General features: G+C 42.0%; 2 protein-coding genes across 2 annotated transcripts; one reads left to right on the top strand and one right to left on the bottom strand.

Moving 5' to 3' along the window:
- The first annotated feature begins 624 nt into the window (after positions 1-624).
- LOC311051241 (uncharacterized protein) lies at positions 625-7188 on the top strand. Its single transcript, XM_084065723.1, has 8 exons — positions 625-991; positions 1124-1254; positions 1634-1695; positions 1893-2047; positions 2606-2677; positions 3481-3714; positions 4102-4178; positions 5547-7188. The coding sequence occupies exons 3-8, from the start codon at positions 1634-1636 to the stop codon at positions 5622-5624; spliced, it is 678 nt and encodes a 225-aa protein (XP_083921849.1). The 5' UTR covers positions 625-991; positions 1124-1254; the 3' UTR covers positions 5625-7188.
- LOC311051550 (syntaxin-6-like) lies at positions 6185-11003 on the bottom strand (the record flags this gene model as incomplete). Its single annotated transcript, XM_084066129.1, has 5 exons — positions 6185-6197; positions 7341-7501; positions 8877-8954; positions 10084-10210; positions 10318-11003. 5 exons carry the CDS (start codon positions 11001-11003, stop codon positions 6185-6187), a joined length of 1065 nt encoding a protein of 354 aa, XP_083922255.1.
- Between the last annotated feature and the right edge of the window lie 1670 nt (positions 11004-12673).

The raw sequence follows: 12673 nt of genomic DNA, 5'->3' as shown, positions 1-12673 counted from the left end.
ACAGGCAGCACTACTCTTCCACCTACGACCACAGGCAGCACTACTCTTCCACCTACGACCACAGGCAGCACTACTCTTCCACCTACGACCACAGGCAGCACTACTCTTCCACCCACGACCACAGGCAGCACCACCCTTCCACCTAAGACCACAGGCAGCACTACTCTTCCACCTACGACCACAGGCAGCACTACCCTTCCACTTACGACCACAGGCAGCACTACTCTTCAACCCACGACCACAGGCAGCACTACCCTTCCACCCACGACCACAGGCAGCACTACTCTTCAACCCACGACCACAGGCAGCACTACTCTTCAACCCATGACCACAGGCAGCACTACTCTTCCACCCACGACCACAGGCAGCACTACTCTTCAACCCATGACCACAGGCAGCACTACTCTTCCACCCACGACCACAGGCAGCACTACTCTTCCACTTACGACCACAGGCAGCACTACTCTTCCACCCATGACCACAGGCAGCACTACTCTTCCACCCACGACCACAGGCAGCACTACTCTTCCACTTACGACCACAGGCAGCACCACTCTTCCACTTACGACTACAGGCAGCACTACTCTTCCACTTACGACCACAGGCAGCACTACTCTTCCACTTACGACCACAGGCAGCACCACCCTTCCACTTACGACTACAGGCAGCACTACTCTTCCACCCACGACCACAGGTAGCACCACCCTTCCACCCACGACCACAGGCAGCACTACTCTTCCACCCACGACCACAGGCAGCACTACTCTTCAACCCACGACCACAGGCAGCACTACTCTTCCACCTACGACCACAGGCAGCACTACCCTTCCACTTACGACCACAGGCAGCACCACTCTTCAACCTACGACCACAGGCAGCACTACCCTTCAACCCACGACCACAGGCAGCACTACTCTTCCACCCACGACCACAGGCAGCACCACTCTTCCACCTACGACCAAAAGCAGCACCACTGCAGCTACTACCCCAGGTGAAACAACTGAACCATTTAGTCAAAAGAACCTTACCACTAATCCCTTTGAATACATCACTACTCAGTTCAGCTATACTCATTCAATATAACTGCAACTAACTGTTTTTACCCATTATGTATCACGTGCAGCTACAACACCTGCTCCACCAGCAAAGCCAAAGGTTGTGTTGGAATTCAAAATACAGCAAACATTCGAAGCTGAACTTGCAAACACATCCTCACCCGCATTCCAGAACTTAGCAATCCAAGTAGCTTCAGTGGTAAGTCCATTATGAGGATGCAAAGCCTGTCAAAAAAAATGTCCATATCTTCAGTGATTCCTCCTATTATGCATTTTAGTAGATTATTTATCTCTGGCAAATGTATAATAATGATGTTTAAAAAGAAACATACTGTATGGAAATGTTTTGCTTTTAGTGTACAATTACGAAATAACAAAACAACCTAAAATGATCGAAGTTTTATAGATGTTAACAAACAACTTCCTCAACATGAGAAGAACATTCTTAGTCATTAATTGAATGTAAATCTATTAATACATGAACCATGAAATGAACTTGGTGGAATAATAATCATTCTTTAACAGTTCCTCTGGAATTATTCCTGTAATTATTTCAGTGACTGAATTTCTGTTTACAGATGGACATCGTCTATAAGGCAAAGTTTTCTAATTTCAATCGCACCGTTGTAACCGGCTTCAGGTATGCACCAATGGTGTTCACTATATTAAGTATCTATGTTTTTTTATTAATTGACTAACATATAATTGATTTGCACCTGTAATGTAGTCATACATAACAAAAACTTTGATGCAATATAATTAATAATTATAACAATAATAATACTTATAATAATAATTATGAAAATAAATACATTCTTTTCAACATCAATTTTACAGCTCAGGATCAGTACAGGTGCAGGCTGAATTAATATTCAACCAAGAGGCAAATGCCACAGCACCAGATGCCACTTCTGTGACTGATACTCTCGTGGAGGCTGCATCCAGCACTAATTTCTCCCTGACTGTGAACACATCATCTATTGTTGCCGCTGGTAAAAATTGTTTACTGTCAGGGACGTGCACAGATAGACTCTAGGTGGTGCTAGAGCACCTGCCCTTTGCCCCCTTGACCAGAAGTGCCCTTTTGAAAAAAAGAAAAAAAATACGTTTTTTTTCTTTCTCAGTTTACAGCAAGGGTCTTCAACGGGGGTCCTCAGAGTTACTACAGGGGGTCCGCCAAATCTTTATGTGATATGATTTTTCTTTTTACCATAACCACTCGAAACCTACCATCCCTTTTCTGAGGAGAACTTTAGCCAAAAATAGCAGATCTACAAGCGCTGCGAGGCGTTGTTGTGGCGTAGTGGCTCGTAGATCGGCTATTTTTGGCAAAGAGGTATAGGTGTAGAGGGAAAAAAGAGCAGACCAAGTCAACAAAAAAAAAAAGCATAATTTACTTGAGCACCTGCCCCTCAAAATGTCTGTGCACGCCACTGGTTGACTCAACCGATAAAAGCTCACAATGTGCCTTTTTAATTACATGTTTATTTTTCTTGTTATTATTATTATTGCCTGCACAAGTATATGATATGAAAGTTGTATTTTTACAGTGGTTCTGCCGCCAACACAAGCACCCACTACAGCAGCACCTTTAACAACAATCATCACGAATACACCAGCAGGTACTATTTCATCTAAAATAATTGAAAGTGTAATTCAAATGAATAAAACTGCAGCCTTCCAGAAATTACTTGCTGAATTGATAATTACTAGTATTATTGACAAATACTGACAATAGTATCGTCAGCATTATACAATTCCATTCACAACTCCAGCAACACCAGTCAATGCAACTACGTCACCAGTCAATGCAAAAAAATACATCAACACCCATAAATGCAACTACAGCACCTGTAAATGTAACAACATCACCATTAAATACAACTGCAGCACCCAATGCAACTACAAAACCAGTCAATGCAACACCATCACCAGTCAATGCAACCACAGCCCCAGTAAACATAACAATATCACCAGTAAATGCAACTACAGCACTGGTCACTGCAACAGAATCACCGAGAAATTGAACTACAGCACTGATCATTGAGATTTCAGAACTGGACAACCTAACAAGAGCACTGATAAATGCGACTGCAGCCAGTTATGTAACATTTACATGGGATTTACATCTTGTTGATGGCATCTCTACCTAACACTAGTAAATGGAACATTTATTAGTCATTCCTTCACTGCTGCAGGAGATGTTGACGTAAACAGAGAAGAGAAGCGGGAATAAAACATAAACATGGGAGCCCTGTGTCTAAAAGAAACATACTGAATTCTAAACTATTTACAACCTGTTAACAACCTGTTGTGGCCTGTCCAGTAAAAAAAGAAAAGAAGCTGGGTTGACCTGAAGCTCCATATATAAATATACATTTTAAATACTGTGTTATCTCATGCCAAATTACACATCTATCCCCAGAGTCCACAGCTGCTGTTACCACATCAACACCACCACCTATGACCACAAGAACAACTCCTCCTCCAAGCACAACTACTCCTCCTACCTCAACTACTCCTACAACTACAACCATGACTACTTCAGCCACTCCTACAACCATGGCTATTCTAACCACAACCACTCCTCCAGCCCCAACTTCAACAACTGATCCATCCACTACGACTCCAATACCAACTACAATAATGATTAATGGAGGTATGTGAGTCACATATTAAGTAGGAATATGTATTTTAATAGTTTGGATTAGCATAGCACACACTGCGGCATGAAATTCCAAATGCAAAAACACTATAGGGGATTTACAATACATTTGACAACACTTTAACTTTACAAGGTGATTATAGAGAAATTAGTTAAGTAAATTTAAAGAAAACAGACACTACGTGGTGGGCTCAAGAAAACAGAACTCTTCCTGTTTGTATTGTTTGGTGAATGTTTTTGTCTTTGGGGCAATTCATCAAATACTAAATAGGCAAAGGGGTTCAGAATGTGCTGTATAAGTATAAAGGAAACAATGTTATATTTAATGTATAATAGTGAGTCCCGCTTTTAGTGAGTATTTCTCTTTTCATTGCCCCACAGCCTTGGCACACCTGCAGATCAAGATGACTTCCTACGGTGAACTCAGTAATGAAACCATCACTTCACTGATTGAAGAGGTAAAACATTTATAAGTGTACTGTATGTATCCTTTGATCAAAAATGTAAACAAAGTCTAAATTTCCTTTGACCATTCCAATATACGTTAGAAGCAGTCTTATGCCGCATGCACACTAGCACACAAGAGCTACAACATGACATATACAAGTAAACACCACTTGAGATGAGACCATAGCTGTAGGGGGCAGCCATAGCTGTAGGGGGGCGGCCATAGCTGATTCGGTAGAGATGCCATCTGGGAAACAGAAGGTCCCCGGTTCGTGCCCCGGCCGTGGTCTATGTGTTGAAATGATCCTGAGCACGACACTTATCCCCTAACTCAGTGGTTCTCAAACTTTTTCATGCCAGGGACGCCCAAATTGACACTTATTAGCCCACGGACCCCCATTTGAAAATATAAGCCAGGGACCCCCATAAGAGACGATTTTTACGGCTCTAGCAGTGATTCTCAACCATTTTGATTTCAAGGACCCCCAGTTTGACATGCATTAGGCTACGGACCCCCAAGTAATGGCACTTATATCGCTGGGACCCCAATTCATATTGTAAAATCAATGTTAATTTAACTCTGAGAGTGTACAAATGGAACCAAATGGACCTGTTAGGGTCCATTTGGTTCCATTTGTACACGCTCAGAGTTACAGACCCATAAGGGTCCATTTGGTTCCTATCCATCATTTAGCTGGGGACCCCCTGGAACCCCCTCAAGTACCCCTGGGGGTCCCCGGACCCCACTTTGAGAACCAATGCCCTAACTGCTCCCCTGGAGCTGCCTCCGTAGCGCCAACTGCTCCTAAATAGCTAGGATGGGTTAAATGCAGATACATTTCATGTAGGCTATGTACAGTAACAAACAAAAAATACCCACAAAGGAGTCGGTCCCTATTATTAAGTATTGAATATTGATAACGTTTTAGCAGTTGTAGAGTTATGTGACATTAATTAAGCACTGCATTCACCTGGCATGGCCAGACTAATATCACTGCAGGGCAGATCTCTTTTTTAGCGCTGGCAGATTTGTCTGGTTTCCAGGCTAGCACTGCATGGCCTATTTCTTACCTTAGATTATTTACAAACAAGCTGCCATATAGACGAGCACCAAAGTACCAGGAGTAGCCTACTTCTCCCTTCCTGCTCTCCTACTGGCCACATAGCTGTTGACCTTGGGCCGCTCGGAGCAGCAGAGCTCTCGCTGAACCACAACTTGAGTATTTACAAGGGCGTTACTCATACCCCGGATACGCACATTTAGTGGAATCCATAGTTACCCTAATACTGTGCACCTGATACTTCTGCCACTATTGCTTATTGTACACTCAAAAGTAATGTCATAATGGAAGGTTTTCTTCTGTTTTCTCTCCTTTCAGTTAATCAGTGCGCGGCTCCAGCTGAATGGAACAGCTCACACCGTGAAAGTGAGACGCATTCAGAGGGTTAACACATAGAGGTTTCAAATCAAGAGAAACGTACAGTATATGTCTCCTGTTTTATTCAACGTTTCCTTGGATTATCTATCTAGTGAATTAAATAAGTGCAATACGGGCCGTCTTATAGGTAACTCTATCATCAATCACCTTATGTACGCTGATGACCTGGTCGTCCTGAGTCCATACAGTGGAGGGTTGCTCATTGAAAGTGTGCTCAAATTATGGCAATGATCAGGACATAATTTAATTTAAAAAAAAAAGTAGTGTCATGATAGTGAGAAGCCATGAGGACAATAAATTGGCCTTCCCATTCTTTCACTTATGTCGTCTCTCTGTGTGCCAGGAAATCAAGTACCTTGGCCACATTTTCACTGATAATCTCCATGATGATAGAGATATCTCTAGACAGTGCCGCAAACTTTATACCCAGGCTAATATGCTGCTTCGCAGGTTCAGTATGTGTTGGTGAAAGGGCCTTTCTGTGTGGAGTTTGCATGTTCTCCCCGTGTCCCCCTAGGGTATAGGTACCCTCACAAAAAACATGCAGTAATCCTGATCTCTAAACTGCTTCTTCCTAGTCAGCCGGGACACCTGATGGAGGGAAAAGGAACTGGTTGGAATAATGTGTTCCTTCCACGCGTTACGTCCTACTGGGGAAACTCCTTCCACGCGTTACGTCCTACCGGGGAAACTCCCCCGTCAGGTGATAAGCAGCGGCCTGCTCACTCCTCATGCATTGAAGGAAGCATGAGCTCAGTGCGGGGCTCTCCCCAGGCTGGCAGAGGAAGAGTAGCGCCTATAGGATTACAGCTTAGGCAATTGGCACTGGGCGAAAAAATGGGTCACAAAAATCGTGGGATAAACATTAGAGAAAAAAAAGTGTGCACTTTTTAAAGCATTATGCACTCCCATGTATTCAGCTTTCCTGTGGTGCACATACAAGAAAGGTATACAGAAGCATGCCTTCTGGCGGATCTACACGGTCACTGCTTTTTTCAGTTTTGGCCCCACAGTGGTGGAATTAACTCCCCACTGATGTCAGGACAGCAGAGTCACTGCCCATCTTTCGCCGCAGGCTGAAAACCCACCTCTTCAGGAAACACTACCCTTCCTCTTTGCCTGACCTACTTGTTATGGCAATGGTTAGTTGTACAAGCTCTTATTGGATCTTGTTTATTCGATACACTTATTTGTTTTAGCTCTTGCTCATTTGATTTTCCTATTTTGTCTCATCTGTTTATGAAAGTACAGTAGGTAGCTGATATATTGCACTTTTACCTTAGCGCTAGGTATACTCTTAGTTGCTTGTTTTAGAAGAGAATTCTACTGCTTTAAGTTAAATACATGTACATTTGCAAACTATGTTGAAATGAAGTATTAATGGTCAAAGATTAAACATGATTAAAGAACAAGATTCAATAGAAACATGGATTAAAATGTATACTGTACTGTATGTCAACATATCAACACAAATCATGACTTCAGACCTACTATAGCTTTTTCCAATTAAAAGTGCTTTCTGAACAGAAATTAGAATTGCGCTAAAGGCATACTGTATGACGGCAGCATATTCCAATGACCCGTCCCATCATCCCAGGTTCTTCTGGAAACAACAACTCAGAGTTATGATTGAAATTATAAAGTTTGAGGCTCTGACAGTGTGATAAAACTGGTTCCGGAAACGGTTCCAAATTGTTGGATCCGGTTCTGGATCCCCAACAGCCACAAACTTACTTTGGCACAGGCCGAGATTTGCGAGGCGTTGCTTGCAGGAAACTCCCGTTAATGGATGCATTCATCTTGTTTCTGACGGGTGTTCTTTCTGCATCCATTTTATATTTGCGGGCTGTGAGGCTAGAGATCCTATCCAGAGCCTTGGGGAGTGTCTTAACCTCCTAAAAGTTGCACAAAAACACATTTTAAAAAAAACATCATTCAACAAAAACAAATATAATATACTTGTAACTTGTTTCAATCGAGTTGAAGATTACAATTTTAATCACTAAAACCCTATACTTTGCTGACCCAGTGGTCTGGCAGGGGTCCCCAGAAGAAAAAAAAAATATATATATATAGCATAACAATCAGTTGAAAATATTCCTTCTGTTCAAAACACACACACACAAACACAGTCAATAGCATTTGGAACCCTATATAGGAGTTCCAAATGAACCTTTTACATGTCTGTAACTCTGTGTACACAAATGGAACCGAATTGTTTCTATTTGTACACTATTTGTTACAGGTTATAATAAAAGTGACTTCAAACGCTTCCCACAGAATCAAAAGGACTTCCTGTCCTTCCTGCTACCCCCAAACACAGACGAGTTAATTTACTTATCAACTTGACAAAAGCACAATGACAAAAGAAGCTACACATCGTAGGAGCAGGGGAAAAACCCAATATCACAAACATGTCAACTTCAATATTTCAGGAAAATTCCCTCTCAGCCCACCTCGGATGAAGCACGACTACCAATTTGGCCTACGATACGCATAGTCAACAAAATCACAAAACAAGACCAAAGGAAATGCACAAGGAAAAGTTCTTACATGTACAAAAAAAACACAGTCAACAGCACTCGAGTCCTTTGGACCTCCCTCTTCAGGGCGCAGTCCCAGGCTAGACCCCTTTCCCCTTGAGGTCTCTACCCAGGCTCCCCTGGACATCTCAGTCCCCTGCTTCTTCCCGGTGTCTTCTTTTCAAAGCCCACCGATCACAGGAGCATCACTCGCCTACTAGTCTCGGAATACCAGCCTTTTTTTTGTTTCAAAAGAAAAAAGTCTGGGCGAACGGTGCAGGAACGATGGTCTTAGGACCTTGTTAACTCCTAACCAACCAGAGTGCAGAGTGCAGAATTACAATTCGGCAGCACCGAATCACATTGGAAAGTTTTTGATTACGTTTTTTAACTCGAAGCACACACTGATTTGTTACAGGTTATATACAAGTGAAACAAACGCTTCCCACAGCATCAAAAAGACCTTCTGTCCTTCCTGCCACCCCCAAAAACAGACAAGCTAATTTACTTATCAACTTAGCACAATGACAAAAGAATGCAAATGTTGTACAGGTGCCAGAGGCCGTCTAAAGCAGGATAGGGTCTCACAGCACTATACCTCTTTGCTTTTGGCAAAGAGGTATAGGTGTAGAGGGAAAAAAGAGCAGACCAAGTCAACAAAAAAAAGTATATTTACTTGAGCACCTGCCCCTCAAAATGTCTGTGCACGCCACTGTTCAGAACGCCGTGGAGAATCTCTCCTCCTCACATGGACCAAAGCCTTAGCCTCACAGTCCATGTCCTCTTGTCTGATCTGCATCAGAATGGCCCTGAGGCTGAGGGTGAGCTGAAGAGAGAGGGGTGAGGAAAAGGTCGACGTTAAGGACAGACAGAACTCAGTCCTCTATGTTGATGTGTAGCGGTGGAAAAAATACTGATGTCTGAAATCTTTTGAAAATAGCAGATCTACAAGCTCACAACATGTTGCAAAGCGACGAGCTGTGAGCTTGTAGAACGGCTATTTTCAAATGGCCGAAGTATATAGGGTATAAGTGGTTAATGCATGAAATGCATACAAAAATCTACTGGTAACTAGTAACTGTTGTCAAATAATTATAGTGGAGTAATAAGTACAATATTTGCCTCTGAGATGTAGTGGAGTAGAAATAAAAGTACATCTCAGAGAAAATTGAAAATATATATTTTTTAAATCCTCAAATGTGTACTTAAGTACAGTACTCGAGTACATGTTGTACTTAAGTACAGTACTCGAGTACATGTACTTAGTTACTTTACACCACTGTTGATGTGCTGTGTGCTGTTGAAGCATGTCAAAAGTTCAGACTTGGCTACAGTAATAACAACCAAAAAAGGAAAGAATTTGACCTTACAGCCAAAAGCACTATGAGAGCAACCTCCTAGATATACATCACTGATTAGACAAAAATATGGAGAAACAGTATGGATTTAATTTAACATAAATATCTAAACAAACTAACTTGTCGGGTGGAAACCCACAACTGTTACTTTTCAGGATTCAAAAATAGCAAATAGCTGTTCTACAAGCGGTAAATGTTGCTACTTTTGTGTGACACTGTTGTATTATATGACGAAGTAAGTAAGTAATCTACGAAAAAATATAAAATGTTGAAATATAGAAGAGGTTTCTCACACACACACACACACACACACACGCGCCATTGGGGATCTCAGACTTCATGTGGCCAGACTATGACGACTGGCAACATGAACATGAGTATGAAGTGTAAAATGCAAGATATTTCAAAAATATAAAAGATATATAAATAAAAATGCGTGGAGGTACTTCCTTGGCCTACTGGCACAGGAAACCCAGCACTGATCTGTGCAGTGGTTTGCGAGATAAGCCACATACAGACAGATGTGCCTCTTACAGAGCAACGCCATAAAAACTAAAATGATATTAAAAAAAATTGTTGTAGAGCTAATAAACTGACCTCTTCATTGGCCTTGGGAACATTCCACCCAGGGTCTGTAAGGTGTACAACAGGTGGAGGGTCTGTAGATGGACAGTCTGTGGGTGGGTCATAGGCTGGGTCTGTTGGTTGGTTGTAGGTGGAAGGTCTGTAGGTCGGGTATGTAGGTGAGAAGGGTCAATGCATCAGAAAAGGAGGAAGAAGAGGAGCGTCAAGACAAAGGGAGTGGCCAGCAGGGACCCAAGGGTGGCCCACAGCCAACGGTTATTGGTCAAATGAGAAACCTTAGCCATTTTCTTCATAATGTTGTCCAGTTTAGACTGGGTGTCGTCCATTTCATGCGTAAAGCCATCCAACATCACGGCGTGTTCTTCCAGCTCCATGCCAGTTTGTTCAGACATGTTCTTCAGAGATCCAATATTCACAGACAACTCCTCCAACTGCTCATTCTGCTGCACTGGCATCATTTGTTGCATCTGCCGTTCCTCTGTGAAGTGGGAGTTAGCCGTCTGTAGCTGTCGGTTCAAATGGATGTATATATCAGAAGCGGGTTGATAGAGCGGCCACTCAGAGCCGGCATCACCCAACAGATGCCGTCTGTTCTCGTCCGTCACGGGCACCACAGGACTCGACATGTGCTCTTCCATTTCCATAACGGTGTTTCTAGTGGCGGTAATGAAGGCTTTGCGCTTCGATAGCTCTACTGCATCGAGATTGAACTTTGGCTTTGACTCAACAATACCGATGGTTCCCTCCAGATCCTCCAGGTCCTGCTCTATGGAGCACAGGCTGTTTCTCAGTTCCTTGGTTGTGCGCTCCACCTCCTCTTCGGAAGCTCCACCCGGGTCACTGAGAAGCTTGCTCAGTCGCTGACGAAGGCCCTGCGCAGAGCTCAGGGCCTTCTGGACCTCCCCTTTGGCGACATAAAACGGATCTTCCATAGATAAGTTATTACCAGGATAGTTATGCATTAAGTAGAAAAGGTATGATCAGTGGACCACATATATCTGCCAGGCCGGATGGAACTACATATTTGGGCAAGACTGTGACGTCACAGATCTACGACATCATACTCAATTTGGGGTGTGAGCTTCAGATGAACCCTTCATTGAACATGCCAAACGACAATTGGGAGGGGCTTTAGATCTAAAAAACTAAAAACAGGCCTGAGGAGGAGACGGCAGTGTTGTGATTAAAAAGCATAAATGCCATGAAAGACCTTTGTCTTTGTCTGCACAGCATGGAGATCCAGAGATGACAGAGACAAAGTACATACTGTACATAAGCCCATTTGACCTTGATAGCATTCCTGAAGAACTGATAAATATTGCAAGCGGTTCAGGTTGCATCTGAGAAAGCTGGAAAAGAGCTATCAAGCTTCCTCCAGGATGTGTTGCACTAGATGCAACAGGGACAACAAAAACATGTAATCATGCTTTATTATCACGATCTAAATCATTTCATTTACACTCAATTTATGGTCACAAAGACAAGTTTATTTTGCCAAAGCCAGAAGCCAACACTTTTATTTTCCATTCTGCAGTAAGGACTTGGCCAAAAAGAAAGTAAAATGGATGTAAATATTTAATTAAAAAGGTTTTCTATATTCAATTCAGCCTGATTCAATATCTTAGTTTCCATAATAAATGTATCAAATATATTCACATTATAGACAAGCAGTTTTCCTCAAGCGACCTTTCTTTGCAGTAACATTGCATTTGTCAACATTCTTCTCACAAGGGTTTTGGACGGGAGACTTCATTATGTCATCAATGTTTCATTTTATTTCATTTGGAACACATTTTGTGAGGTAATTCCCAGACTATACATGCTACAGTATATCATATTTACACATATATTGTTTGGTACAGCACAACAAACCAAGGCTCATTGATGTTTCTATGACAATTCATGACAGAGTTACAAAGTAAATTAGTACACTCAGTGTAGAATATTCATTTTTTTATTTGTCTTACTTATTTTAGGTTCATAGGTAGGTCTACATTATACTATATTCCCTACATGCATTAGGATACTAAAATTAGGTTTAAGCAACTACCTGACTGCTAGCATATAAAATCTGACATCATCCTGACAAACAACAAATGTAATTTGAAGTCAACATGAACATACAGTATATGAATCTTATTACAGCACATAAAACATTTACAAAATAAATATTTGCTCTAAAGGTTTAATATTTCCTGGTAAAATTGAATATTCTGTTTTGGCATGAGGAAAACGTACACACCAGACAACATTAACTTTGCTTAGTTTGACTCAGATGGGGGGGGGGGGGCGCAGCAGCTCCTCTAGTCTTGTTAACGGTAAGGGAAGCAATGTATGTGCTTGCTTACCGGTCGACCACTTCTGTCTTGATTCTTCCTGCCCAACCACATTTTGTCTGATAAGTGTCTGGGCCCTGTTCGAAGAGATCAATATACCAAAGGTCAAAAAGCTTGACTCTCATCTGCCAAATCTACGTAACTTTATTATTCTTACTATAAAGTAACCTTTTTTTAATGATATTGACATTTTAGGTTGGGCTATGAGTAAAATAAACAAGACCAAGAGTGAGCACTGTAGTCTGTTCCTCTGAGCTCAGCAATTT

Source organism: Gymnoscopelus microlampas (genome assembly GCF_963454915.1).
Source record: "Gymnoscopelus microlampas genome assembly, chromosome: 9".
NCBI classification, from domain to species: Eukaryota; Metazoa; Chordata; class Actinopteri; order Myctophiformes; family Myctophidae; genus Gymnoscopelus; species Gymnoscopelus microlampas.
Note: the sequence above shows the minus strand (reverse complement) of the source record. Positions and strands in the feature narration are given on the sequence as shown.

What these genes read in the sequence shown, in the direction of transcription:
- LOC311051241 (XM_084065723.1), top strand. Translation starts at nt 1,634, where the DNA reads ATGGACATCGTCTATAAGGCAAAGTTTTCTAATTTCAATCGCACCGTT. An exon ending in ATCATCTATTGTTGCCGCTG is followed by an intron (nt 2,048 to 2,605) that starts GTAAAAATTGTT and finishes GTATTTTTACAG; the next exon opens with TGGTTCTGCCGCCAACACAA. An exon ending in CATCACGAATACACCAGCAG is followed by an intron (nt 2,678 to 3,480) that starts GTACTATTTCAT and finishes ATCTATCCCCAG; the next exon opens with AGTCCACAGCTGCTGTTACC.